The sequence below is a fragment of the Ostrinia nubilalis genome, chromosome 14 (genome assembly GCF_963855985.1).
Source record: "Ostrinia nubilalis chromosome 14, ilOstNubi1.1, whole genome shotgun sequence".
NCBI lineage: Eukaryota > Metazoa > Arthropoda > Insecta > Lepidoptera > Crambidae > Ostrinia > Ostrinia nubilalis.
The window spans coordinates 6,955,376-6,980,261 of NC_087101.1; the positions used below are offsets into that span (position 1 = coordinate 6,955,376).

The 24,886-nt window shown below is 37.1% G+C and overlaps 3 protein-coding genes across 7 annotated transcripts; 1 reads left to right on the top strand and 2 right to left on the bottom strand.

Moving 5' to 3' along the window:
* Window positions 1-1,346: 1,346 nt before the first annotated feature.
* Window positions 1,347-20,457, bottom strand: LOC135078056 (histone acetyltransferase Tip60). Of its 5 annotated transcripts, none has more exons than XM_063972618.1 (14): window positions 20,359-20,457; window positions 20,150-20,276; window positions 19,760-19,888; window positions 19,197-19,337; window positions 18,190-18,344; window positions 17,529-17,732; window positions 17,169-17,252; window positions 16,780-16,981; window positions 12,529-12,651; window positions 11,786-11,948; window positions 11,161-11,269; window positions 10,807-10,910; window positions 10,277-10,329; window positions 1,347-1,582 (listed from the first exon to the last, which is right to left on the bottom strand). In XM_063972618.1, the coding sequence occupies exons 1-13, from the start codon at window positions 20,401-20,403 to the stop codon at window positions 10,323-10,325; spliced, it is 1,593 nt and encodes a 530-aa protein (XP_063828688.1). In that variant the 5' UTR covers window positions 20,404-20,457; the 3' UTR covers window positions 1,347-1,582; window positions 10,277-10,322. The 5 variants fall into 5 exon arrangements, with proteins under 5 accessions (XP_063828688.1, XP_063828687.1, XP_063828685.1 ...); XM_063972617.1 differs by having other exon boundaries at window positions 10,807-10,898; window positions 19,736-19,888; XM_063972615.1 differs by having other exon boundaries at window positions 19,736-19,888.
* Window positions 20,458-20,587: 130 nt separating this feature from the next.
* On the top strand, window positions 20,588-21,554 carry LOC135077834 (mitochondrial import inner membrane translocase subunit Tim9). Its single transcript, XM_063972370.1, has 3 exons — window positions 20,588-20,780; window positions 21,026-21,121; window positions 21,326-21,554. Exons 1-3 carry the CDS (start codon window positions 20,736-20,738, stop codon window positions 21,458-21,460), a joined length of 276 nt encoding a protein of 91 aa, XP_063828440.1. The 5' UTR covers window positions 20,588-20,735; the 3' UTR covers window positions 21,461-21,554.
* A 1,252-nt stretch (window positions 21,555-22,806) lies between these two features.
* On the bottom strand, window positions 22,807-24,825 carry LOC135078060 (uncharacterized). Its single transcript, XM_063972622.1, has 4 exons — window positions 24,378-24,825; window positions 23,995-24,037; window positions 23,705-23,844; window positions 22,807-23,460 (listed from the first exon to the last, which is right to left on the bottom strand). Exons 2-4 carry the CDS (start codon window positions 24,020-24,022, stop codon window positions 22,906-22,908), a joined length of 723 nt encoding a protein of 240 aa, XP_063828692.1. The 5' UTR covers window positions 24,023-24,037; window positions 24,378-24,825; the 3' UTR covers window positions 22,807-22,905.
* Window positions 24,826-24,886: the final 61 nt, after the last annotated feature.

Below are 24,886 nucleotides of genomic sequence, written 5' to 3' on the forward strand. Positions count from 1 at the left end.
GTAATGTCATACTTTTGCAAGTACTTTTTATAAGTCGATTGTTATATCTTTTAAATAATTGTATAAGCTATACGCTGTTTACTAATGCTTTTGTAAAAGTTTTGTCCATGTCATCTTTTACATATTTTGAATAAAATATACCTACCTATTTATTCTAATTTTCAAAATAAATTCACTTGTCACAAATGAATTAACAATTTAATATTATTGATGATTACTGTTACCATTATTCGGCTTAATCTTTTATGAACATTGTATTAATTGAATGGTTCTAAAATTGTTACCGACCGTAGGTTGTATTGAAAGTGTTGAAATTAATTTTTGTAAGTGTTGTAAACATCACCTGTACCTGCTTCTTGAATATAAATATGTTGACAGTCAAAGCAAAATTATTGCGCTTACATATTGAAAAATAAATCATATATTGCATAAAATATCTTTTATTTATAACATACTACATAACCGGAGATTACCTATAGTAGGTACTTATAATAAATTGAAATGGCAAACTTGTGAAGAGTTATTAATTTGGGTACTATTAATTAATATTGAAATAAAATGCCTTCATTACAACTTTGATATCGTTTAATATCACAATTAGAGTCTCATTACAAACATTAAGACAGTAAAACGCTATTCCGCGAGTTATACCGGCCTTTGACAATTTGCCTGTCTATATAATATTGTCTCCGTAGACCGATTCTGCGGGTTCATACACGTATGTGCTAACATTATCGCGTGGGCATTGCATAATATGCCTACGATACGAATAAAACATTAACTATATATCTTACATTGTCGTACAGCGTAGCATAATACGCTGAACTAAAATAGTACCTATTAACGCGTAAATACAGTCTTTTTACAGGTGCACAAAATCCAACCAGGGGGATTTGTGCGAGTTTAAATCAAACGTATTCGAAATCGACTGCGTAAAAAATGACATTAAATGTATGACAGATTGTACAGCGTCTTTAGCGGATACTTTCTAACTAAAACTTTTTTTGAGGCCCTCGATATCGAATACGTTTGATGTAAAATCACACTACGCCAGGTAGGTAGGTACTTTACAAAGCATTCTCGAAAAGTCTACACCAATAAACAAAAGAAAGTTGTAAACAAAAGTTGCATATTTGCAAGTAACCAAAAGGTTATTTTTTAAAAGTGAAGGTTAACTTTCGATCAAAGAGTTAAATCTTTTCGACAAATTACAATAAATCAGAAAAAAACTGAATAAAATTAAATATGAATTCTTCATAATATAAAATGTCATAGTCATTGTGGTTTTGGCGAAAGTAAAGAAAAATTATGTTGCTATGTTTGCGAGGTTAAAATTTGTGCACCCTGCATAATAAGCCGCAGTATGTCTATACAATTTAACTTAGAACATTGAACACGTTTTCTACGAGAAAATAAGTAAAATAAAATAATTTGAGCAGCAAGAGATAAGATTTAGTATAACGAATTTAGTGAAAATTATCAAATTTTAATGGAAACATATGAAATACACGGCGATAATTGAAAATTTGATACGCACACACGTTGAGGTTGGCTTGGTTGATCCGTTTTCTGAAGGCGTTACCTGAAAATTTTGATATAGATTTTTTTTTTTTTTTTTTAGTTTATTTTGGAACAACAAACAATTACACTTATAAATTAAGTATAAAACATGGACATAGAACACATATTAGGTAAAAGCGTAATCAGCCCCGTTGTCCACAGATACAGTAACAAAATATGTGGAAAAGATATCAGTATAAACTAAAATTTGTGTGCTTAGTGCACAAATTATAATAGCCTAAATGGCACTCTGGTGTAATATAAATAGTTTCATCAAATTATATTACACCAGAGTTAATTTAATTAGTTTCAATTACAAGCGAAGGAGCTTAAGCCACATATAAGTGCTAAGTTAGGCCATTATGCGACTTGTGCCTGCCAATTGTAAGGTTTTACTAGAAGTATGATGTAAAAGCAACTGAACTTAAAAAAAATCTTTATTTATTTATGTTCAAATACTCGCATTAGGCTAGGCAACGAAAGTGTAGCTCACAGTAGCCTAACTAGTCACTAAACGTAACTGAAGCAACTTTTCTAGTCCCAGCAGTATGATTAGTAGCTTTATTAAAAAGACCCTTATATTTTATACCCTTAAGCCACTACTTGATGGGGTGGGTGGGATCAGCGGGACGACTCCCAACAATGTAATCTGAATTTTCGAATGTTTCTATCCCTCTCACGCAAAGCGAGATACCAGTATAAGGGACAGTGACACATATAGCTAAATTATGCTTTTGTTAGGAGTTTGTGCTATACAATAGTCCAACGATGAAAGGAATCGAACTATCGAACGCTGGGACGCTTGTTCTCAACGACCCACGCCCAAACGAGTAACCCTGTTAACCGTTGGGAAAAATTTCCCATCGAGTCACACTGGTACTGATCACACACAAAAAGTACCTTTAATATCAGGATATAAGAGCATCAAAATTACTAAGTAATCTAAAGCTTACAGTAAGAAAATACAAGTTAACGAATAGAGGTGTGACTGGAAGGGAATTTTTTTTCCAACGAGTAACGGTTATTCGTTTGGGTGTGACTCGTTGGGAACTAGAGGAATCCTACACCGTTGGTCTATTGTCGTCTAGTATAATAGTAAGAGTAGGCGCACACCGTTGATTTTTAGTTGGCCGATAGTTGTGCCCCATTTTAAATTGTATGAAGAATCGGCCAAATCGAATCGGCGTAGTGTGCGCACTCCCATACATGCCCATACTGATCAACTGCCCGACTAAACTATCGGCCGACGAAAAATCAACGGTGTGCGCCTACTCTAATATTGACATAAAAGATGAAGCTTAAAGACACTTATTTACCACACTTATGCCCATTTTCAACCGACTTCAAAAAAGGAGGAGGTTCTCAATTCGACCCGTATGTTTTTTTTTTTTTTTTTTTTTCTATGTTTGTTACGCGATAACTCCGCCAATTATGAACCGATTTGAACAAATCTTTTTTCGGCGTATAGGTAATACCTCAAGGGTGGTCCCATTTAAATTTAATAATAAAAAAAACAACCCCCAAGGGTGGAAAATTGGGGATGAACTTTTTTATACGCAATATCTCCGCCGATTATAAACCAATTTGAACGATTATTTTTTTGTTGAATAGGTATTATCAAAAGGGTGGTTTCATGCGAATTTGAAGAAAATATTTCACCCCCAAGGGTGGAAAATTGGGGATGAACTTTTTTATACGCAATATCTCCGCCGATTATGAACCAATTTTTTTTGGTCTCAGTGTACTGCCTACCTTCAGTGGTAACATCAAGGTAATAATTAGTTAACTAAAAAGCAAGAAATAAGTAAAATTTTATAAAAAAAATAAAACCGACTCCAAAAAACCTACACTATAATAATAATAAATAATAATAAATTTATTTTCGTAACTTAGTCTAATAATATACAGATAATGGTAGGAACTTCCCTTTAGGCAAGACATTGCCTGTGTTGGGAAGAACCGCTCCTCTTCACAATTATTCACTTAACTAGTAAACTAAGTTAATGTAAATCCATATAATATGCGCTACATGCGCTACGTTTGATGCAACAGTTAATTTATTTATTTCCATTATAAGTACCACGCTCGTGTGTGTGTGTGTGTGTGTGTGTGTGTGTGTGTGTGTGTGTGTGTGTGCGTGCGTGCGTGCGTGCGTTTGTGTGTGTGTGTGTGTGTGTGTGTGTGATGCATAGCTAGACCTACTAATGTTATAAGTACTAAAGTTTGTATGTATGGGTGTTTGGATGTTAACATAATATAATAATTATGTTTGTTACTCTTCCACGCAAAATCCACTGAACGGATTTAGTATTAATAGTATTTTATAAATATTTCAGTATTATCAATTCGATCTCGTTGTAGGTCCTTGGTTTGATCCATTCGATAAGTACTTCCTTACAGTTGTGTATATTTAGTGGGTATATATTAAGACATTTGTTTAGCCTATTATAAATTGTAGCAGACTGCATGTGGTATTGCCGTCTAGCGAAGTCCGATTTTACGGCGGGAATTATGGCAACTTTATCCTTTCGCCTACCGGTCAGCAGACTGTCATCAAAGGGTAGGAGTTTGTGCATTTTAAGAACTATATTTGTTACGTAAAGTTTTCTAACCGATAGAAGGTCGGCCTCTACATAAAGATTATCAGTGGGGTATCTGTATGGTTTAAACAACATGACTTTTATAAGGGACCTTTGAGCCCGCTCCAGACTTAGGAAGATAGTTTTAGTGGCCGAACCCCATACTGATATGCAGTATACCAATACCGATTGGGCTAAGGCAATATATGTCTGGGTCAGTAATTCTTTGTTCGCGACATGACGCAGGTTTTTGAAAGTCCAGATTAGCCTTCTCACTCTTTTCACAGTAAGTTCTACATGTTGGTGCCAGGAAAGACGCTGATCGAGGAGGACTCCGAGGTATTTAACGTAAGAAACTTTATCTATTCCAGAACATGGGCAGTTAGTGACCGATGGATTGCCGCACTTGTGAATTTTTAAATTAAAATTTAGAGGAGGTTGGGATCTGATGTTTTTACTGAAACAAACATAGTGTGTCTTGGATGTGTTCAGAGTAAGAAGGCTTGCATCCAACCATGCTGCCACACTGGCCATCCCCATTTCCGCCAGTTTCCTCACTTCGGACCAAGATTTGCCGGAGAACAGAATTGCTGTGTCGTCTGCGTAAGAAAACACAGAACCCTTAGGAATGTTTCTCTGACAGAGGTTATTTAGATATATCAGGAAAAGGGTTGGTCCCAGAACGCTCCCTTGTGGGACTCCGTATGTTACAGTGGCTTCCCGACTAATGTGGTTGCCCATTCGAACTCGCTGTTGTCGGTTAGATAGGTAATCCTTAAACAGTTTAAGAGGCGTTCCTCTCACCCCCACCTCGTCCAGTCTGGTTAGCAAAATGGGTATCGAGACTGAGTCGAACGCCTTCTTTAGGTCAAGGAATACTACCAGACACCTGTCTCCAGAGTCCACTTTTTGTGTTATAAGAGTTGTAAGGGCCACTACGGCGTCTTCTGTTGATAACCCGCGTTGGAAGCCAAATTGGTTTTTTGCAATAATGTCATATTTCGATAAAAATTTGATTAGTCTCTTATTGATTAATTTTTCCAAAAGTTTAGACATTGATGATAGAACAGAGATCGGTCGGTAGTTACACGGATCACTTTTGTCGCCATCTTTGTAAATAGGTGTTATCAAGGCTTGCTTGAAAACGGTTGGGAAAATTCCTTGTGCGAAGCACAAGTTAGATAAGTGAGAAATAATTGGAGCAATTTCATTGTTAGCTATTTTTAGGAAGGCAGTTGGGATGTTATCCCATCCTGGGGAGCTGTTTAATTTCATAGACTTAATTACTTCGTGTACTTCGGCACAGTCAGTATCGTAAAAAACAAATGATGATACCTGTTTTTTGGTTGTGTTGTTGTGCACCGGGTGAGAGTCAGAAGTACCTGAGATTTTTTCTGCCAACTCTTTGCCAATGTTCGTAAAATAGGTGTTAGTTAAATCTACCGAGTCTTGAGGAGACGAGGTAGCGTGCAGTAGTTCGAGATTTTGGGCTTTAGGGGGCTTTCGTTGGGTTATTTCGTTTATGGTGTCCCAAAGCTTTTTCGGGTTTTTATGAGCTTTAAAAAGTTGGTCTCGGTTGTAATTCCTTTTTAGTTTCTTTAATAAGCAGTTACAGTTGTAGTTACGGTACCTTTTGTATGTAATTCTCAAGATCTCGTTATGTGGGTCAAGTTTTAGGTTTTTTTGCATGTTATTTCTGTTTCTGATGCAGCGTAGCATACCTTGGGTAATCCACGGTTTTAGAATTCTTTTATTCGCTGGGATATAAATGACAGTCGTATTCTCATTTAAGCTTTGTTGCAGTTTGTTTATCAATAGTTCGGTTATGATGTTAGGGTCATTATATTCGAGTAGGTCGGTTAGTCTGGTTGTTTTTAGATAGTCTAGTGCTCTGCTATAGTTAATTTTGGTTTTAGTTTTGCTATTTGTTGTTGACTTTTCTGGGCACGATATTTTTAGAAAAATCGCACTATGATCAGTGACAGTGGTATCCAGTACAGCAATAGTGGCATTTTTGTGTGTATGGTCGAGTTTTATCATAATATGGTCAAGGCAGCTTGAGCCTCTTGTCGGGATAGAGTGGCCTGGATAGAAACCCTGTGAGGCTAACATTTCTAGGTAAGTGTGTCTATTGCTGCGATCATAGGAGTGTTCGTCTTGCCTGTAGATGAGATTTATATTTATGTCTCCGGTTATGATGACATTTTTGGATCCTTTAATGAGTTCCAGATGAGAACATAAAGAATCAATAAATAGCTGAGCATTACGATTAGATGGTGAACGATAGATACCAAGAATGGTCAGCTGAGGCATAGAAATCTGCAAGCATGATGCATGTCTTAGGTATACTTCCGATACGTTTGCTGCGAGTGTGGATTTAGTATAGACGACTACTCCGTCGGATTGATTTTGGTGTTTGCAAGTTTGATGAGAATTATAACCTATAATCTGTGGGATATTTTTGTCAGGGTTTAATTTACATTCGCTTAGGAATAGAATATCAATACTGAGATCAAGAATACGAAGGTTTGCTTGAAAGTCGTTAAAGTTAGCGTAGATACTTCTGATATTTTGGGATATTAATGTTAGGTCAGTTTTTTGTACTGTGATAGTATTATTGAGTTCTCCGATTTTACAATTAAAGTTTAAATACATATTAGAGTCATCTAATGCATTTATGTTTTTAAGAACGTTAATATTCATGTTTTGTTTTATAATTTTTATATTCGATAGCATTATGGGGCGATAGGAAGTAACTGCAACAATGTAAGTCTATGCTGTAAAAACAAAGGTTACAAGTATAGCATAACGGTAGCTGTGGTATTGTTTGTTGTGGTCTGTTTGAGTGTTGGGTGTAATGATGTGTAGTTAGAGTAGGTTTAGATAATATTTTTTGTATGTGCATGTTAATTGTGTAGGTTGATTTTGTGGTTTTGTAATGATAAAGATGTTGGTGGTTGTCATGTAGGAGATAGGATTTATTGTAGGTGAGTTGTATTAGTGTACGAGCAGTGGATAAAACAGTAAAACTTACTATAGATAAAAGTGAATACATCCAGTTGGTTTTTATATTTAGTCATTTTGCCAGTAACAGGTTTTGTACCTGTTGTTCACTTCTCACCAGGATTACTGGTGTGTCTTCACTCCTTCTGATGTAAACTCGGCCATGGGACGTCCAGCAATATTTGTAATCTGTCGATTTTATCAGGTCTCGAGCGACAAAGTGAAGTCGGGCTGCCTTGGCGGTCAGTTGCTCAGAGACGTATATTGGAGTGTACTCATTTTTTGTGTGACCCAAGTGCCTGGCGCAGAGTTTCTCCTTGTGCCTAATGTTATATGTCTTCACTGACTTTAAAAAGTCCTTCTTTAGGATGGTAGACGATAGTTCTACTACAATTGGGCCATTGTTCTCCACTTTTTTATTTTTCAGCCTGTAGATATCTTTGATATCTGCTCCTGTAATGGTGTGGCCTACATTCTCCGATAATTTTACCACCATGTTCATCAGTTCCTGTTCATTTTCGTTAGCAACTTTCGGGACGTTCTTAATTTGTATGTTGGATTTTCTATTTTCTCTTTGCAGATCTTCAACCTTGTCTTCCAATATGGTTATATATTCTTTATCTTTCTTGGATTGAAGTTCGTATGCGTCTAGTTTCTTTTTTAGCTCTTCGTTTTGGGAAGCTAGAAAAGCCATTGATTTTTCAATGTTAGCGTTAGCTTCCTTAATGTCATTTAAGACTGGGGTGATTTTATTAATTTGCTTTTCTTGAGCTGTCAGCATTATCGAGATCATGGACCTAATTTCCTCTTTGAAGTTGCTAAGTTCGCAGTCCAGGTTGTCGGTAGCTTTTCTTTTCACTCGCCGACTCACAAAGTTCGTGGGAGAAAGCTCATCCGTCAGCGTTGCGCAGGTAATCACTTCGTCCGTCAGTTCGGAGATGTTAGACTCGGAAAGTGATTTATTCATAGTACTCTTTGGTTCCATTTTGCACTGTGAAGACCGGGCGATTGCGTACACGGTGATGAGTGCAGGCGCGTAGCGTTTAGTCGTAGTATCGTAGCACGTAGCAGGGGGCGGAGCTAAAAAGCGGCCGCCGTAGCACAGGTATTGGAGCGCGACAAAAAATGGCAAGTGTTTCGTTCTCTCTATTCTTCACTCCTTCTGATGTAAACTCGGCCATGGGACGTCCAGCAATATTTGTAATCTGTCGATTTTATCAGGTCTCGAGCGACAAAGTGAAGTCGGGCTGCCTTGGCGGTCAGTTGCTCAGAGACGTATATTGGAGTGTACTCATTTTTTGTGTGACCCAAGTGCCTGGCGCAGAGTTTCTCCTTGTGCCTAATGTTATATGTCTTCACTGACTTTAAAAAGTCCTTCTTTAGGATGGTAGACGATAGTTCTACTACAATTGGGCCATTGTTCTCCACTTTTTTATTTTTCAGCCTGTAGATATCTTTGATATCTGCTCCTGTAATGGTGTGGCCTACATTCTCCGATAATTTTACCACCATGTTCATCAGTTCCTGTTCATTTTCGTTAGCAACTTTCGGGACGTTCTTAATTTGTATGTTGGATTTTCTATTTTCTCTTTGCAGATCTTCAACCTTGTCTTCCAATATGGTTATATATTCTTTATCTTTCTTGGATTGAAGTTCGTATGCGTCTAGTTTCTTTTTTAGCTCTTCGTTTTGGGAAGCTAGAAAAGCCATTGATTTTTCAATGTTAGCGTTAGCTTCCTTAATGTCATTTAAGACTGGGGTGATTTTATTAATTTGCTTTTCTTGAGCTGTCAGCATTATCGAGATCATGGACCTAATTTCCTCTTTGAAGTTGCTAAGTTCGCAGTCCAGGTTGTCGGTAGCTTTTCTTTTCACTCGCCGACTCACAAAGTTCGTGGGAGAAAGCTCATCCGTCAGCGTTGCGCAGGTAATCACTTCGTCCGTCAGTTCGGAGATGTTAGACTCGGAAAGTGATTTATTCATAGTACTCTTTGGTTCCATTTTGCACTGTGAAGACCGGGCGATTGCGTACACGGTGATGAGTGCAGGCGCGTAGCGTTTAGTCGTAGTATCGTAGCACGTAGCAGGGGGCGGAGCTAAAAAGCGGCCGCCGTAGCACAGGTATTGGAGCGCGACAAAAAATGGCAAGTGTTTCGTTCTCGCGGAGGTGAATGAGGTCTCCCCGCTCGCTGCTGCTTGCCGTGACCAATTTATCGCTTAGATTTGGTGTTTTCTTGTGTATGGGATATTCGTAGTTAACACGATGCAGTAATAACTTGTTTGGCGCAGCAATTTATGACTATTTTTAGAGAACGCAACACACGTCTGTTCGCAAGTGAGTCCTCGGACGAAGAGGATAAAACGTAGAAAAATAATTACTAATTACCTACTTATTTATTAGGATGAATTATTAATATTTATGTAGGTATACCATGATTGATACTTTTGGAGTCGGTGCAGGCAAACTTTACATGTTTCATAATCTTGGCACCGACTCCAGAAGTATCAATCATGGTATACCTACATAAATATTAATAATTCATCCTAATAAATAAGTAGGTAATTAGTAATTATTTTTCTACGTTTTAGTGTAGGTTTTTTGGAGTCGGTTTTATTTTTTTTTATAAAATTTTACTTATCACCATCAATCTCAAATTTTAAAGTGACCTCTATGAAAAAAAAATTCCTGTTATGTGTTACCTTTTATGGGTTACTTACAAATTAGGGATTGATGGTGAAAACGGGCATTAGATCGTCTAAATTAATTACTACTGCTAAGACATGCAATACAAAGTAAAATAAAATAAAAAATCGGCAGCAAATATTACACTTTTAAACAAAAATGTACAAAGGACATTGCAGTTTGGACCTTAATACAGGGCAAGAAGATTTAAAATGTGGTCCTTTTGTCATTTTGCATTAGATTTTACAAAGACTAAAGTTTCATATTTGCTGCGAGATTTTGAAAAGGTGAGTGAGTTAACCAATATGGCCCAAGCGATTAGTTGCCATTTAAATAATAAGGCCCAAGCGATTAGTTGCCATTAAAAATAATAAGGCGAATGGATATGAATAAATGAGTTATTATTAATAGATGGAGTCATGGTTAGGTACAAAATGGAACATTTGCGTACGTTTTGAAGCCAGTTTGATAGCTCGCATCTTCGCAACACTGTCACTTCACACGCTGGCGACAAAAGAAAAATATATTTACGTTTCCGTTCAAATGAACTTTATTTCTTAACGTAAGAGTTCATTTTAGATCGATGAAAATTTAGTTTTTATGATGTTCAAAATAATAATTAAGAAATAAACTGTAAAAATTATTAATACAAATAAATACACTTTACTAAGCACATTTTTTCATTCCTGAACAATATCAAAAACTGCCAAAAATGTACATTTCTAAAACGAAGACCAACGACTTTTTGATAAAAAGTAATTACAATTTTGGAATAATTCAATGTTAATTTTTATTTTGTTTCAATTCTATTATTATTTCAAGTCCATTATTTAACATTATACAGTTATTGTAACCTAATACCTATTTTTTTTATACAAATATACTATTTACTTTCAAAATCACAATGTATATTTTTGGCGCTATTCTGTACCTACTCTACCTACCTACCACATTCACACATAGAAAAAAAAGGAAACTTACCACTTAGCTCTTTTAGACCAATCCTTAGGCGTCCAGTGCAGACATTTGGGGTCGATCCGTAACATTCGCTTCTCCATTGCCTTTTCGTGTTGCTGTATCGTTTCCTAAAAACCATTAGAGAAAACATCACATGGAAAGAGAAGGCAACTTAAAAATAGAAAGGGATAACGAAATAATAAAAAAATACGACAAGCCATATCAAAAAGAAAAAAAATATTAAAAAATAAAGGAAGCAATAATAAGCTTTATTCGTTACTAAAAAATACAAAAAAAAAAATACAGGATGAGGTTATAAAAAGCCCACAACTAAATATTTCAATAATTTAAATCACACCCTTCGGCAAATACACCCACCTGATTGACGGATATGATGTACTGTCCCTTGTAATAGTTGATCAGATTCAAGTTTTGCAGTGTGCTTATTACATCTTCTTTTTTTATGCTGGTCAATTCACATATTTCGCTGAAAATTTATTAATGTTATAATAGTAATCTAATGACATAAAAAAAAACAAAAAATAAACAGCCTAAGTACGAGTACAAAAATTGACAAATTTTGCCTGTTATACTAGAATAAAAAAAGAGTGAGAAAATTTTAACTGGCTATAGGGTTTTAGTGTAGAACGAAACCCTGGTTTTCATTATTTGAAGCCGAAACTATTATGAAAAAGTAAAACATATTATTTATCGGAGTTCGTTCGTTCGTTTCAGCCAAATGATGTCCACTGCTGGCCAAAGGCCTCCCCCAAGGTTTTCCACAATGAACGGTCCTGCGCTGCCCGCGGGTATAGGAGTATTGAAACTGATATACGAGTACATAGCATCTTAGGGCCTTATTACAAAAAAGTTAAACCCGGGATGAACACTGGTTTAAAATGCCATTTACATAAAAAATGACAATTAAAACTAGGGTTAACTTTTTGTAATGAGGGGATTAAGAAACGCCCTGTATAAATAAATAAAATAAAGCAAATCTTACTTGATGGTGATGATAGGTTTCTCGTTGTCTCCCACTGGCTTGCTGTGCATCAGTATGTCCAGGATTGTCTGTGCCCAGTAACTCCGGTAAGACAACAATCCCAAATCCGACAGCGGTTTCTCGGGGGAACCCGTTTTGCCTTCGAACTTTGATAATTCGTAACCTAAAAGTAAAAAAGAATAATATTCTTTTGATGCCATTCTTTTGATGGATGATTTGCTAATATTTAATATATTAGCAAATCATCCATATAGGTACAAAATAGCATATCATCCATATACAACGCGTCTATGTGTCACAATGGACAAGTTTCCAATTTTTTTCTTTTAATAAAACTTGAAAATATAAGTAAAATTAATAATAATGGTGAAAGAATCATGAATATATATCTACAAATACAAAAGTTACAGGGCCCTAAAGTTACACATAACAAAATTCGCGCCATTTTGATTCGAAGTAGTCACAACAGTCATTCGGAGAGTACAAACAAACAGTAAATCACCCCTGGTCCAGTGCTGTTGACAGATCGTCGTCGAACGTCAAGTAGCGGTCGCGGTCTTTACTCTCCTGACTGAGTCTCTTGACACTGTCAACGACACTCATAAAAAACAATAGATAGCCAGTTCCTCCGTGGTTGAGGATTCCGGGTGAAGCTCGCTTCCACCTTCGGCCTAATCGTCACTTACCATCAGGTGAGATACAGGCCAAGAGCTTCCTCGTAGTGGATAAAAAAAAATACTTACTAAATTCTATAAGGAGTTTTCCATATCCTTTTCTTTGGTATGGAGGTAGTGTTAATATACATGCTACATTGTAGTCTTCCGTGCTCTCTTTCTCTTTTGAAAAATATCCTACTATATGAAAACCTGCAGACAGAGAAAGCAAAAGCTTATTAAGGCTTGGTATTTCTGCTAAAGTAGGTATTTCGCGCTGTCAAAATCTGCGCGCGCAATACTTCGCCGAAGACAGCGCGCCAAAGAGCTCTCGCGGCTACACAGTATAGAAATACGCAGTTTAGAAATACGCAGTTGGTTAGGTTAGGTTGACTTCCTTCCGTTCAAGCGTCACACTCACAGCACTTTCTAATACAAATCATATCCAAGTGATACAAATTAAAACAACTTTCAAAATTTTTGGGAATATATTTAGAATCGAATAAATATAGAATATCCCATCAAAAACAATACTTGTATTATATTGACTTGGCCATCGCACTAAATAATTTAATTTACACGTGTTTTCATGCGATGGCCAAGTCAATATATTTATGTAAAACGTTAAAGATTTCCTGGCCTGGACTTGGTATTACCAGGCCTGTTCATCTCCGCGAGTTTGCATCGAAAACAAAACACGCGCGACTACCCCTCCTGAGATACCAAATCGACAGGACAATCACGAGCGAGTATTGACGCACGCACGTATTCTTCACCCATTTGCATTGTAAAGACATTAAACCATTATTATTATGTAAAAACGGTGGTGCAATTAATACTGTGCAGTATTTTTTAACTGCCTGAATAATATTAGAAACACAAAATATAATTCATGCTTATTCATGTATTTCCTCCGCCATTTTTTGCAGTTTGGCACCTCACGTCACACATCATTTTACCGAAGTCAGCCCTATGTCTTCGGCGCAGTACCGATCACTGACGTTTGTCAACAAAATGGTGCTCGACTCTTGAGACAAGCTAAATTACACCATATTGTTAACGACATTGAGCATAAATTTTTTTTAATACCTTCGCGAAGAAAATCTTCTGTACGAAGTACTTATTATTATTCTGTGGTATTACATGGATCTCACAACTTTTTACCGTAGAACAACTGAGTTGCGAGACTTGGTTTTTTTGACAAGTATTGTTTTTGATGGGATCTCATTTCTTTTTGTATTTTGTAGACAGCAGTTATGTATCTAGAAAACTGGACCGAAATTGAAAAATTTTACTCGACTTGGCGGTTGCACTACCGTGCCCCCAAATCGCATTTCTTTTTGTATTTTGTAGACAGCAGTTATGTATCTAGAAAACTGGACCGAAATTGAAAAATTTTACTCGACTTGGCGGTTGCACTACCGTGCCCCCAAATATTTTAGTTTTTCCTTGATTCATACACCAAACACTACTTATATTCCAAATTTGAAGCTTTTAGGTCTGCTAGAAGTGCCTTAGAGTTTTGATGATCGGTGAGTCAGTGAGTGACAAAATTAAGTAACTTTGACCCGTTATAATTCTTAAACTACTGGTTCAAATTGAATGAAATTTTAAATATACCGTGTCTTTACAATGCCTGCATATCTAATGAAAATTCAGCCTTCTAGTTTTATCCACAACGAAGTTACAGGCAGTCGAAAATGGCCTGAATTGCTTCGAGAAAAGGATGGTACGGCCGTGCCGCTTTTTTGCTCGACTTGGTGGGGGCACTACCGTGCCCCCAGATAACTGCCAAAGTAAACACGGTTCAAAGAGGCGTGGCGTCACCCGACCTTCCGGAAGTTCCGCGCCGGCTAAAAGAATTTCAAGATTACGTCACCCGACCTATCGGTAGATCCTCGGGAGCTTGAGCGATTGGAAAAACATTTTATGATCAGTTACTCGTAGTAGCGATTATTTAGAGCTTGGATAATAAAATATAGTTGTTGCAATTCACAAAGCTTTGCATGTGGTTAATTACATTAATCAGTACACGCATCAATTTTGTTCAGTCTTTTTGTTTATTAATAAATAAAAATATCACACTAAAACTGCATACATATTTGTTTGTATTGGTCTGGGTGTTTTCTTTCCATAATTTATGTATAACGTATGTACGGGGCTCTGTATCGAAAATCACTATGAGCAATGAGCATCACACACTGTTACCTGGAGTGCATTACCGCAGCAAAATTTTTATAAATGTTGTGCTTTAGAGAGTCGAGAGTATAGCAGATAATTAGTCCATCGTGAGCAGAAATTTGTCCACTAATAGCAAAATTCGTTCAAATTATAGTTTTAAAGTTATTGGCTAGAAGATTATTTTATCTTGCAGCTTAGACCTTTAGCTACAGACCTTAGACAGTATTTTTGAAACATTCTTACGCATGGTGGAGGAAGGGACGCTCTAGATCAGTGGTTCTTAACCGGTGGTCCGCGGACCACTGGTGGTCCCTGGAGGCATTCCAAGTGGTCCACGATGTGCACTTGCACACCTTGGTCAAAACCACTTTTAACTGATTTTTGCAGTCAAACTGCTTTTGACCGATTATGAGGTGGTCCCTGACAAGACAGAAATTTTGTAAAATGGTCCCTCATGACTTAAAGGTTAAGAACCACTGCTCTAGAGACTCAAAACTACAAGGATACACATGAACTCCAGTTTTAAATCCGTTGATATCTGCTGCATCTGCCATGTTTTTGGCTATAAGATTCTTCTATCTTACGGCTTAGACCTTAGACAGTATTTTTGTGAAAATTCTTACGCATGGTGGAGGAAGGGACGCTCTAGACACTCAAGTCTACAAGGAGTCACATCAACTCCAGTTTTAAATCCGTTGACATCTGCTGCATCTGCCATCTTTTTGGGTAGAAGATTCTTCCATCTTGCAGCGTAGACCTTTAGCTACAGACCTTAGACAGTATTTTTTTGAAAATTCTTACGCATGGTGGAGGAAGGGACCCTCTAGACACTCAAGTCTACAAAGAGTCACATGAACTCCAGTTTTAAATCCGTTGACATCTGCTGCATCTGCCATCTTTTTGGCTAGAAGATTCTTCTATCTTGCAGCTTAGACCTTTAGCTACAGACCTTAGACAGTATTTTTGAAACATTCTTACGCATGGTGGAGTAAGGGACGCTCTAGAGACTCAAGTCTACAAGGAGTCATATGAACTCCAGTTTTAAATCCGTTGACATCTGCTGCATCTGCCATCATTTTGGCTAGAAGATTCTTCTATCTTACAGCTTAGACCTTTAGCTACAGACCTTAGACAGTATTTTTTATTTTTTATTTGTGTCAGTGTGCTCTTCTAAAGAGTGTAAGACGATTGTATGTAGGTACTATTAAAATGTAATTTTAACTCATTGGTTTTGTCTCATATTTGAGGAATGTACTATGTATCATGAGTAGAGTCTTCGTTTAAAAGGATGCGAACGATTTAAATTTCAATAGGTAGACAAAATTGATAATTCTTAATTATCAAAAATTTAAGCTTTCTCCAGTAACACTGATATTATTATACTGTGACTCATCAAAGTCATTATTGTCAAAAATATTGACAAATCGCGAACTGTCACGGCCAAAAAACTGACACGCGTCCGTCCTCCGTAAGCGCCACCGCGCGACTGATTGAGATTGTCCAAGCCGTCATGGACGATTTTTTCCACATTTTTTAACATAGTAACTAAATAAGACGCAATATGAAAATTTCATCCGTTAAAAGCCCTCAAGTTATTTCTGAACTTTAGTTTAGTAAAAGATTTAGAACCTCTAATCGCTTATTTTAAAAATAAAACCATAAATAGAAAACGAATAGAGGTAACTTTGGGAATATATTCTATCGAGTCAACTTCATCAAATCGTGTTTCCATCCGTTAATAGCCCTAGAAAATATCCTCAACTATGCCCAATAAAAACCTTAGCCTTTAATTTTACTGTTTAGTACCTCAAAAATGAAAAATGAAAACCTCATTTTCGCCATTTTCTCTGCTACCCGGCCTTAACAAAAAAGTTTAAGACACATCTGGAAAAATAAATTATAACGACCAGTCGCAGGTTGAAACCCGCAGTAGACAAATCTGAAGCTAAAACGTAGGTATTTTTGTCACCATCTTATACTACTTAGCAGAGCCAGTTAATTAATGTGCCTAGTTGCGGGCTGGCTGGCACATTTTTTATTTAAATAACTATAAAAAGATTCCTATCAGATGACCTTTTGTCTATGGTACAACAGACATCAATAACTAATCCTCATCGCAAAGGAATAAATTATTTTTAATCTAAATAATCACAAGCATACCTCTAGAGTCAAATTCTGTCATGACGTAAAATAAGAACGGGTCCGTATCATAATACAATGTCTTGTGGTCAAGGAACAGTTTGGCGAGCAGGCACAGGTTTTGAGCGTAGCATTTGTTCTTCCGTCCGTCTATCTCGAAGAACGATATGCTGCCTTTCCTGTATATTTCGTTGCCTGGAGGGTGTTTTAGTTTACATTTGATCTGTAAATATAAAGGTAACATTAATAAGGTTGGCGACTCAGTTATCAGAGGTAGTCAGGTAGCACTATTCCACGACGTCGTCGAAGCGTGTGAGAGAACTTTTGTATAGTGACCGATACAACGATTTTTAAAGTTTTGTTAAATATACAAAATTCACAGAAGAAATATTGTGGTTGTCATTACTTACCAAGTGTCTTTCCAAGCACTTTTTACTTTTTCTATACTTCAAACAAAATTCGCAGATATAAATACACGGTAAATTGACCATTTCCTGAAAAAATAAAGGCATTTTAAAGTAATTGTGCTTGATAGAATAGGTGCACGGGCAACACTATTTTGATTCGGTAAATATAACTCAAATTAATGTTTAATTAAAGTGAAATAAAGAAAACGACATTTTCATCATTCTCGAGTTAACTCGACTGGGTTTGTAGGCACAAAAGTTATGAATGTTGCTTATGTTACGGTGTGGCATAGTTGGTATTGCTCCACCAAAAAGATTGCGATGTGCAACAGTTGCGTAACAGTTTACAATCTGAACACTTACTTGAGGATATGGTGCGAAGTACCAAGGCCGTATTCTATGTCGTCCAAGCTCAATCATTTCTATATTCTTCATTCTTGTCACCAGGTCGTCATGACCGTGGGCGACCATACTGCCAGACTGCCTAGGTCTAGCCGTAGGAGTGGCGGCGCCACTCGCTATCGTGTCGCCTGTCTCGGATTCTGTTGCCGGTATGGGCTCTGAAGGCTGTTGATTGTTAGGTTGATATTCAGTTCGTTCGTTCGTTTCAGCCAAATGACGTCCACTGCTGGACAAAGGCCTCCCCCAAGGTTTTCCACAATGAACGGTCCTGCGCTGCCCGCATCCAGTTATTCAGTACAAAACACTTTTCATGAGGTCAAGAGATTCAGGTAAAGAGCTTCCTTGTTGTGGATAAAAAAATCTTATAATAAATGTGGAGGAAAAATTCTACAATTTTATAATCATATACTAGTGCTCAGAACGCGTCATGATTTTTCTTCTAGCCACAAAGCGTCGTGAGCGTTTACATAGGAGCCTTAACATGAATTTTGAAATGTGGACGTTTTACAGTGACCACAAAGCTATGGGAGCTGTTATTTAGCTCAATAATATTTTTGGTCTTTGATCAAAGTAATAAAAGTCCAACCATCTAAATGTCAAGGAATATTGATAGGAAACTAACCTCTATATCCAAGGAGTTAGCCTTCCTTTTCCTGTTCATCTTTTTCTGCAGCGCTGCAGCCAGTACCGCGCCTCCGTTGACAAGCGATGACGTGTCATGGGTGAGCGTGGGGCTGGCTGGCCGCGATATAAGTTGACGGGGCTCCGGCATGCCGCCTGGTTATGGGACAAGTTATTGTAAGCGTGTATTTGAGATCAGGTCTAAATGGCGACATTGTAGACCAAGGAATAGATCGAATCGATCCACGAAAACGCGCCCCACCATTCTTCCGCTAATGTTTGACTGTTATCAGTATACGCTATTAATCCATGAGTGCACACGCACACTACAATAATGACGCTCGGATTGCTCGGATCAAACTCCCCGCACCCCGCGCTTCCTCGATCAAAAATTGGTGGGCCGCGTCTTAGTGGATGAAACGATCTATAGTACCTAGTTTTAATTTTTTACAAGTTCTTGTACCTTACCTGGAAGTTTAGCTTTGAAACATGGATTAGCAATACTTAACTTTACCTTAAAGTAATTAAATTGAATAATGCTGAACTAGATCAAGTTAGTCATCTAAAAAACTACTTTTTATTCACATTATAATTATTTATTACAGAATTAAATCAACTACAGGAATCTAACTTTAAATTTTATTTTCTTGATTACATGCAGGAATTATTTTTTGAGTTCAAAGAAACATACTACAAAAGTATTATTTACAGAGTCTAAGAAAGCTTGTGACAGTTTTCTACTTACCTCAGTATTAGTATATGTAGGAATAGACTGTTAGTCTAGTTTTTTTGAGTGTTCCCTTGTAACATTAATAATTTTTAAACCATAAAAGAAAAATTAACAATATAGCTCAGTTAGCAATAAAAAAATTAAGGAACTACAAGGTAACACACAAGTGTAAGTATGTTCCCAAAGTAAACCAATTAAGTGATAGACAAACAAAAATCTCCAATATAAACAAATAAAAAAAAAACGTTCACACAAATTTAGATAGAAACTGAACATACCATGTGCAAGTTTTTGTGTGGAACCATTGAGTGCATTGCTAAAGTGGGCTTTCTCTATTTTGGGCTGAGCGGGTTGGCTCACGAGGGTGGGTCTAATGCTATTGCTACTAGACTTCTGGCTTTCGTTGCAGACTGTATCATCTGCAGACAAAACATTACGTTTTACGGACCATCATGGTAATAAAAAACAATATGAAACTATTATCCTTTTAATTTTTGGAATATTTATAAAAACAATACTTTGCATGTTATTCTAACTCAAAAATTATCAGTTTACTAAATAAATTACCATGCAAAATCGCCAGCTTGGGTTTATAAAAGTATGGAACTTTAGCAGTTTTACGTCTTTACTTTAGGTTTTTAAAAACTGGTTTTAAGCTAAGTATTTATATCATTAGCAGCTAGCCAGTTAATTAATAAAAAAAATATATTTCAATAACAATTGCATTTTTTTGGTTGAGGGGATTAAATTGAAGTAAATTAATACCAGTTGACACCTACTTTGGACGTAAAAAACTAAAAGACAAAAACACACATACTAATAAAAGTAGGCATCACGCCACCTCCTGAACCAATGTGAGTCTTCTTCGGTGTGGTGGTGCCTCCGGTCGGCGCTCCGTCCCGGCGAGGGAACTGGACCTTGCGTGTGTCCAGCCATGACTCCCCGACCCACTCGTCCAAGCGTTTATTGACTGAAATAAGCAGTAATAAATAACTCGGCTAAAATTGCATATTGTATGAAAGTTTTAAAGTTTATGTTGCTTTACTGTTAATTTAAGATTCATTTAAACTCGTTTACATAATTGTTTCTTAATAAAACAGTAAGGAATTACATTAAAATGTGTTTATTGATTGACCCTCCTCAGTAATCAAACCCGCGACAGTGCTACACTACGAGTTTTCGCTCAGCATTGTTAAGTGGTAAATAAAATTGCCAAAAAATATTTACTTACAGTCAACATAGTGCACATAGTATCCTCTCTGTCCTCGACTTTCCTTGATGCTTATAATTTCTGCTAAAGGCCAGTCGTCGCCTCCTTGCATACGAACAGGCAAACGACAACCTTCCACTAAGGATGCCTGGGAGGAAAAATTGAAGAGTGACATGATCACAACTCGTTGATATTTTTATTCTAACAGAATTATAATAATTACTACATACCGCTGAGTCACAAAAAGTAGTGAGTTCATCGTCATTTTCGTTCATTTTACAGAAAAATCACACGACAAATTGTTTGGTTTGTTCGTCAACTGTCAATGTCACAGATGCTTTTTCTTTTTTAAATTGTTGTGCACAGATTAAAGAATTGACAAATAATAAAAATGCCACGGCTCTAAACGTCAAAGTCAATGATAAACTGTGTGTATCAAGCTTTAGTATTTTTTTTACCTGGAAACACTGAATTTAAAACATAACCTCAAATTCTGAAATTTGAATGTAAATGGGGGAGGATTTTCTAGCAAATATTATTTAAATTGATCCATAAAATACTGGATCGCTGTTGTTTTATTCCACAAAAATAATATAAACTTTTTAAAATGAATGCCTCTCAGGAAATGAGTGAAGCCGACCAAATCAAAACTGTAAGTACCTATTCAATTGAACAAAAACATGAGTAAAACTAATAAATTTTAAGTAAAACTAGCCTCAATAATCATTATTTCCAACCGTATGTTTGCCTAATCAATATAATTATTTAATTCTTTATGTTTAAAGCATTCACCCAGTACACTTGATTACATGAAATTACACTACATTAACCAATGACATCAACCTTAAAAACAAGCTGTAATCTGAATTAAACATATTCCTTTTATTTTATTTACAGTTCAAAGACTTCCTGGTACAATACAACAAGCTGTCAGAGATGTGTTTCAACGACTGCGTACATGATTTTACCTCAAGGACTCTACGGCCTTCAGAAGTAAGCACTTCTAATAAATAATTCATAATGTTTATGGATTTTTTCAATGAAGGAACAAAAGTAAATGTAAATAACAGTGTTTATTAGTCTATATGTTAAACCTGATTATAACCAAAAAATATTAGATACTCATAGATACTGCGTCTTAGATGTAATGATGCGTGTTATTATTCAAAAATTAATCTTTACACTCTTTATTTTCAGGACAAGTGCACCCTAAACTGTATGGAGAAGTATCTCAGAATGAACCAACGAGTGTCACAAAGATTCCACGAATTCCAGATGATCGCCAACGAAAACATGCTTGCTTTAGCACAAAAATCTGGCAACCCCAGCTAAGTGTAGTTATTTTACATAATACAAGTTGTATTTATTTATTTTGTTAGTTTGTTTTCCTTAATAGTGTTGACTCAAATAAAAAATGTTAAATAAACCTGTATTTAAGTTGGAATGTTTGATCATAAAAGTTTGGTTTCCTCCTTAGCAAGAATGTAGGTAGGTACTTTGAGTAAGATCATAAAATTGGTAAGTTGTAGTGATGGGCCGACTATAGTCTTTGCCGACTAACCGACTAGCCGACTAATCGGTTTTCAAATTGCCGATTAGTCGGCCGACTAATCGGCAATGCCGATCATTCTAATACCTACTTGTCCGAAGAAAAATATCTAGATTTCTTAAAGAAATATGAATACTTATCTAGATTTCTAAAGAGAAATAATTATAACTTCTTGAGAAATGAGATTTCTTCAATATGAGAAAAAATAAAAAGCAACTTTACAATCACCTAACAGTACCTAAGGTAGATGTCATAATTTTCGACGGGGGAGGGGTCAGAGGAGGTGACAATATGATCGCCTCCTGCTGGGCTAGGATGCGCCGTGATATTATTCTTACTTATCGACGTCAAAATGGTATGGGCAAAATTGCGCTTATCGCGGCACGCATCCTAGGCCCACTGATTCCTCTCCATCCTCCACGGTGGTGGTCAGCGTGGTACCCCCGCCTGCATAGCACGGACTACCACCACCGTCGGATAGGCAGGGCCCGCCATACAAGTGGGTAATTGCTGGGACGGACTGTGAAAGTTGATGGCTTTGTCAGGATTCCCATAGTTCTTCACACTAAGGCGATCTCAGGGGTTATTTATTTGGGTATTCCTCATCCTTTCGATGAGAGGAGCCCCACATAATCTACCACTTCCCCGTAGGATAGGTATGCAATTCCATGCATTTTTTCCCCGAAAAAGGTGTCATAATTTTTATATGGACAAATTACATAAACTTTACACATTTTTACTAATAATTTTAACTAATCTTAACTTTGTATAGATTTAGACTGATTGCCAAAATTTCAAATCAGGTGAAACCACTTCTTACTTATTTTTTGCAGTCAAAAGTGGTTTAGATAAACGCCCTTGGTCTACCTCATAATAAATTATCTTGGTGATTATGAGTTTTATTTCATTCACATATTTAATTTTGTAATGCGCCGATTATAATCGGCATATTTTGCCGAATAGTCGTCACTAGTCGGCCGACTACAAATGATGCCGAATAGTCGGCTTTCCCGACTAGTCGGCGACTAGTCGGCCCATCTCTAGTAAGTTGTTATCTACTAACTCCCAACCTGTTGAGTGTCAGGATTAAAGAATATCTTGTTAACAAAATGAAACCAAAGTATTTTGTTAAATATGTCTTATATTAGGTTATATTTATTTCACTATCTTCGCAGTACTGAATTCAATAGTTTGAGATTGCTGTGTGTCACAACAACCATGAGAATGTTCACTTGCTATCTTGTTTATTATCCTGTTTATTATCTTGTTTACTAGGCCAGTTAGTGTCAGTCTGACAGAGCATGCACATGATACTCTTCTTCGGGCAGGGCTTGTAGCACCGCTGTTCTGGTGGTGAGAAGTCCAACACAAAGGATGATTGCGAGCTGGTGTAGTCGAAGTGGTAATCGTTGAATTTGGCTTCCACGCTGAATTTTGCGTTGGCTAGGTTGTCGGATTCGTCAGTATTGAGGACATACTTCAGTGGGTATGGGCCAGACGGTGCGTTGCTGATGTTAGAGGGTTTGGTTGCGATGCTGTACTGCCCGCCGTGTCTTATGACTCTTATAAGGGGTTGTCCACACGGGGGGGCCTTGCAGCATGAAGTAGTGGAAGGGCAGATGGCCACGCACTTAGGCGGTGGAGAGCAGCAGGGCTTGGAGCATGGAGGCCGCGAGCACGATGAAGGACAAGGGGCGCATTCCCCAGCCTTCATACAGTTGTGCTGCTCTATCTTTTTGAGGACCTCGCAGGATATGTGGCCTGGACGCCAGCCGCATCTTAGCTGAAAGAAGAAAGATGGTCATTTCATCATTTGGCTATAAGTATACCTACAAACCGATCTCGATTCGGCTAGTAGGTACGACACCGATATTGGTCTATTGTCGCTCTAAATTGTTATAATTGTTGTCTTTTTATACCATTGACATTTAGCAGCATCAGTGCTAACTCATCACTCAATCCCATTATTTAATTTTATGGTGTTTATTTTAGTAATTGTCTTGTAATTTAAAAAAAAGTTAAATTACTTGATGTTCAGGCGCGTCCCTCGCGGTGTAGAGCCATCCCATGTGTTTCGGGATGGGCCCCGGTTTTACTTCCTCCTTCTCCAAGCATCTGTGTTTCGGTAAGTCGCAGCGGCCTAAACAGCTCACTGAAGATTTGTTTGCTGAAAAAGGTATGTTCGTAAACTTATAGTGAGAGATTATAATAATTATTGTCGTGTCAACGAGGAAATGTTCTTCAAATTTTGAGGAAGGTCAAAGTATAATGATAGTAGAGTCGAAGTGGTATTAATTGATTGTTTATTATTACTTACATCGACCAGGTTTACAACAGCATGCCATATTTGCGACTTAGATCTGTAAAAATAAAGATAAGTATATTTTTAATTCCCTCACTTTCTTTTACCTTTTTTCTGGAATTGCTGATTCAAGCCTACAGAAAGGTTTTAAGAATTCTTGTCATCCAGGAATCGAACCCAGGACCTCTGGATCGAGAGTCTCTCTCTAACCAACCACTCGACTACAGAAGCGTTATTGTGATTTCTAGTTTCGTCCTTAGTGTAAGTCACCAATACAGCCTATCGCCAAATTCACAGTGGTCAGTAAGTTCCTCTTGCTTTAAAACCGATATTAGTAGCCCGCAGGGTAGTAGGGTAGGGAAGTTACGATACAGAAGCGCAATAATGTTCTTACTTACCTCTTGTGTAGACGTTATGGTAGGTACAACATTTTCACCCTTGTCATGTTGCCCAGCAACTAACTGTGGTGGGATTTCTCTGAGGCCATTATCCTGAAAAACTATTGAGTGACCGTATTTTATTTTATGGATTTTTGAGTCACATGACAATTGTGAAAATGCTGTGACATGCAGCTATCATGTGTCTAAAGTTTTCGTTTGTGGAACACTCCTTTCTTCGTCTATTTTAATCAAGCAGAATAAGATCTTTTTAGATTAATCTATGCAAAAATGGTCTTGCCGTAAACCAATGCGTGAAACCATTGCTTGAACCCCTATTTTCGAAGAAATACATTCGTCTTTTCCTCTTTCTCTTACATAAAGCTGAAGTTAATGCCTTTATTTGGCAAATGAAGGCAAAGTATATATATAAGGCTCCCTCGAATAGCCTCGAATATAAGGTACACACCTAAGGTACACACGGCCACACTGTTAACTATCCATTTCCGTTTTTTCTCTCGCTCTCATCA

Excerpts from the sequence above, each read along its gene's own strand:
- LOC135078056 (XM_063972615.1), bottom strand. The coding sequence starts at position 20,403 with ATGAACGAAAATGACGATGAACTCACTACTTTTTGTGACTCAGCG. Across the intron at positions 17,253-17,528 it reads ACTTCGCACCATATCCTCAA|GAAATGGTCAATTTACCGTG; the intron begins GTAAGTGTTCAG and ends TTATTTTTTCAG. Across the intron at positions 12,652-16,779 it reads GACAGAATTTGACTCTAGAG|GTTTTCATATAGTAGGATAT; the intron begins GTATGCTTGTGA and ends CTCTGTCTGCAG.
- LOC135077834 (XM_063972370.1), top strand. The coding sequence starts at position 20,736 with ATGAATGCCTCTCAGGAAATGAGTGAAGCCGACCAAATCAAAACT. Across the intron at positions 20,781-21,025 it reads AAGCCGACCAAATCAAAACT|TTCAAAGACTTCCTGGTACA; the intron begins GTAAGTACCTAT and ends TTTTATTTACAG. Across the intron at positions 21,122-21,325 it reads GGACTCTACGGCCTTCAGAA|GACAAGTGCACCCTAAACTG; the intron begins GTAAGCACTTCT and ends CTTTATTTTCAG.
- LOC135078060 (XM_063972622.1), bottom strand. The coding sequence starts at position 24,022 with ATGGCATGCTGTTGTAAACCTGGTCGAT. Across the intron at positions 23,845-23,994 it reads CTGTTGTAAACCTGGTCGAT|CAAACAAATCTTCAGTGAGC; the intron begins GTAAGTAATAAT and ends TACCTTTTTCAG. Across the intron at positions 23,461-23,704 it reads GGGACGCGCCTGAACATCAA|CTAAGATGCGGCTGGCGTCC; the intron begins GTAATTTAACTT and ends TTCTTCTTTCAG.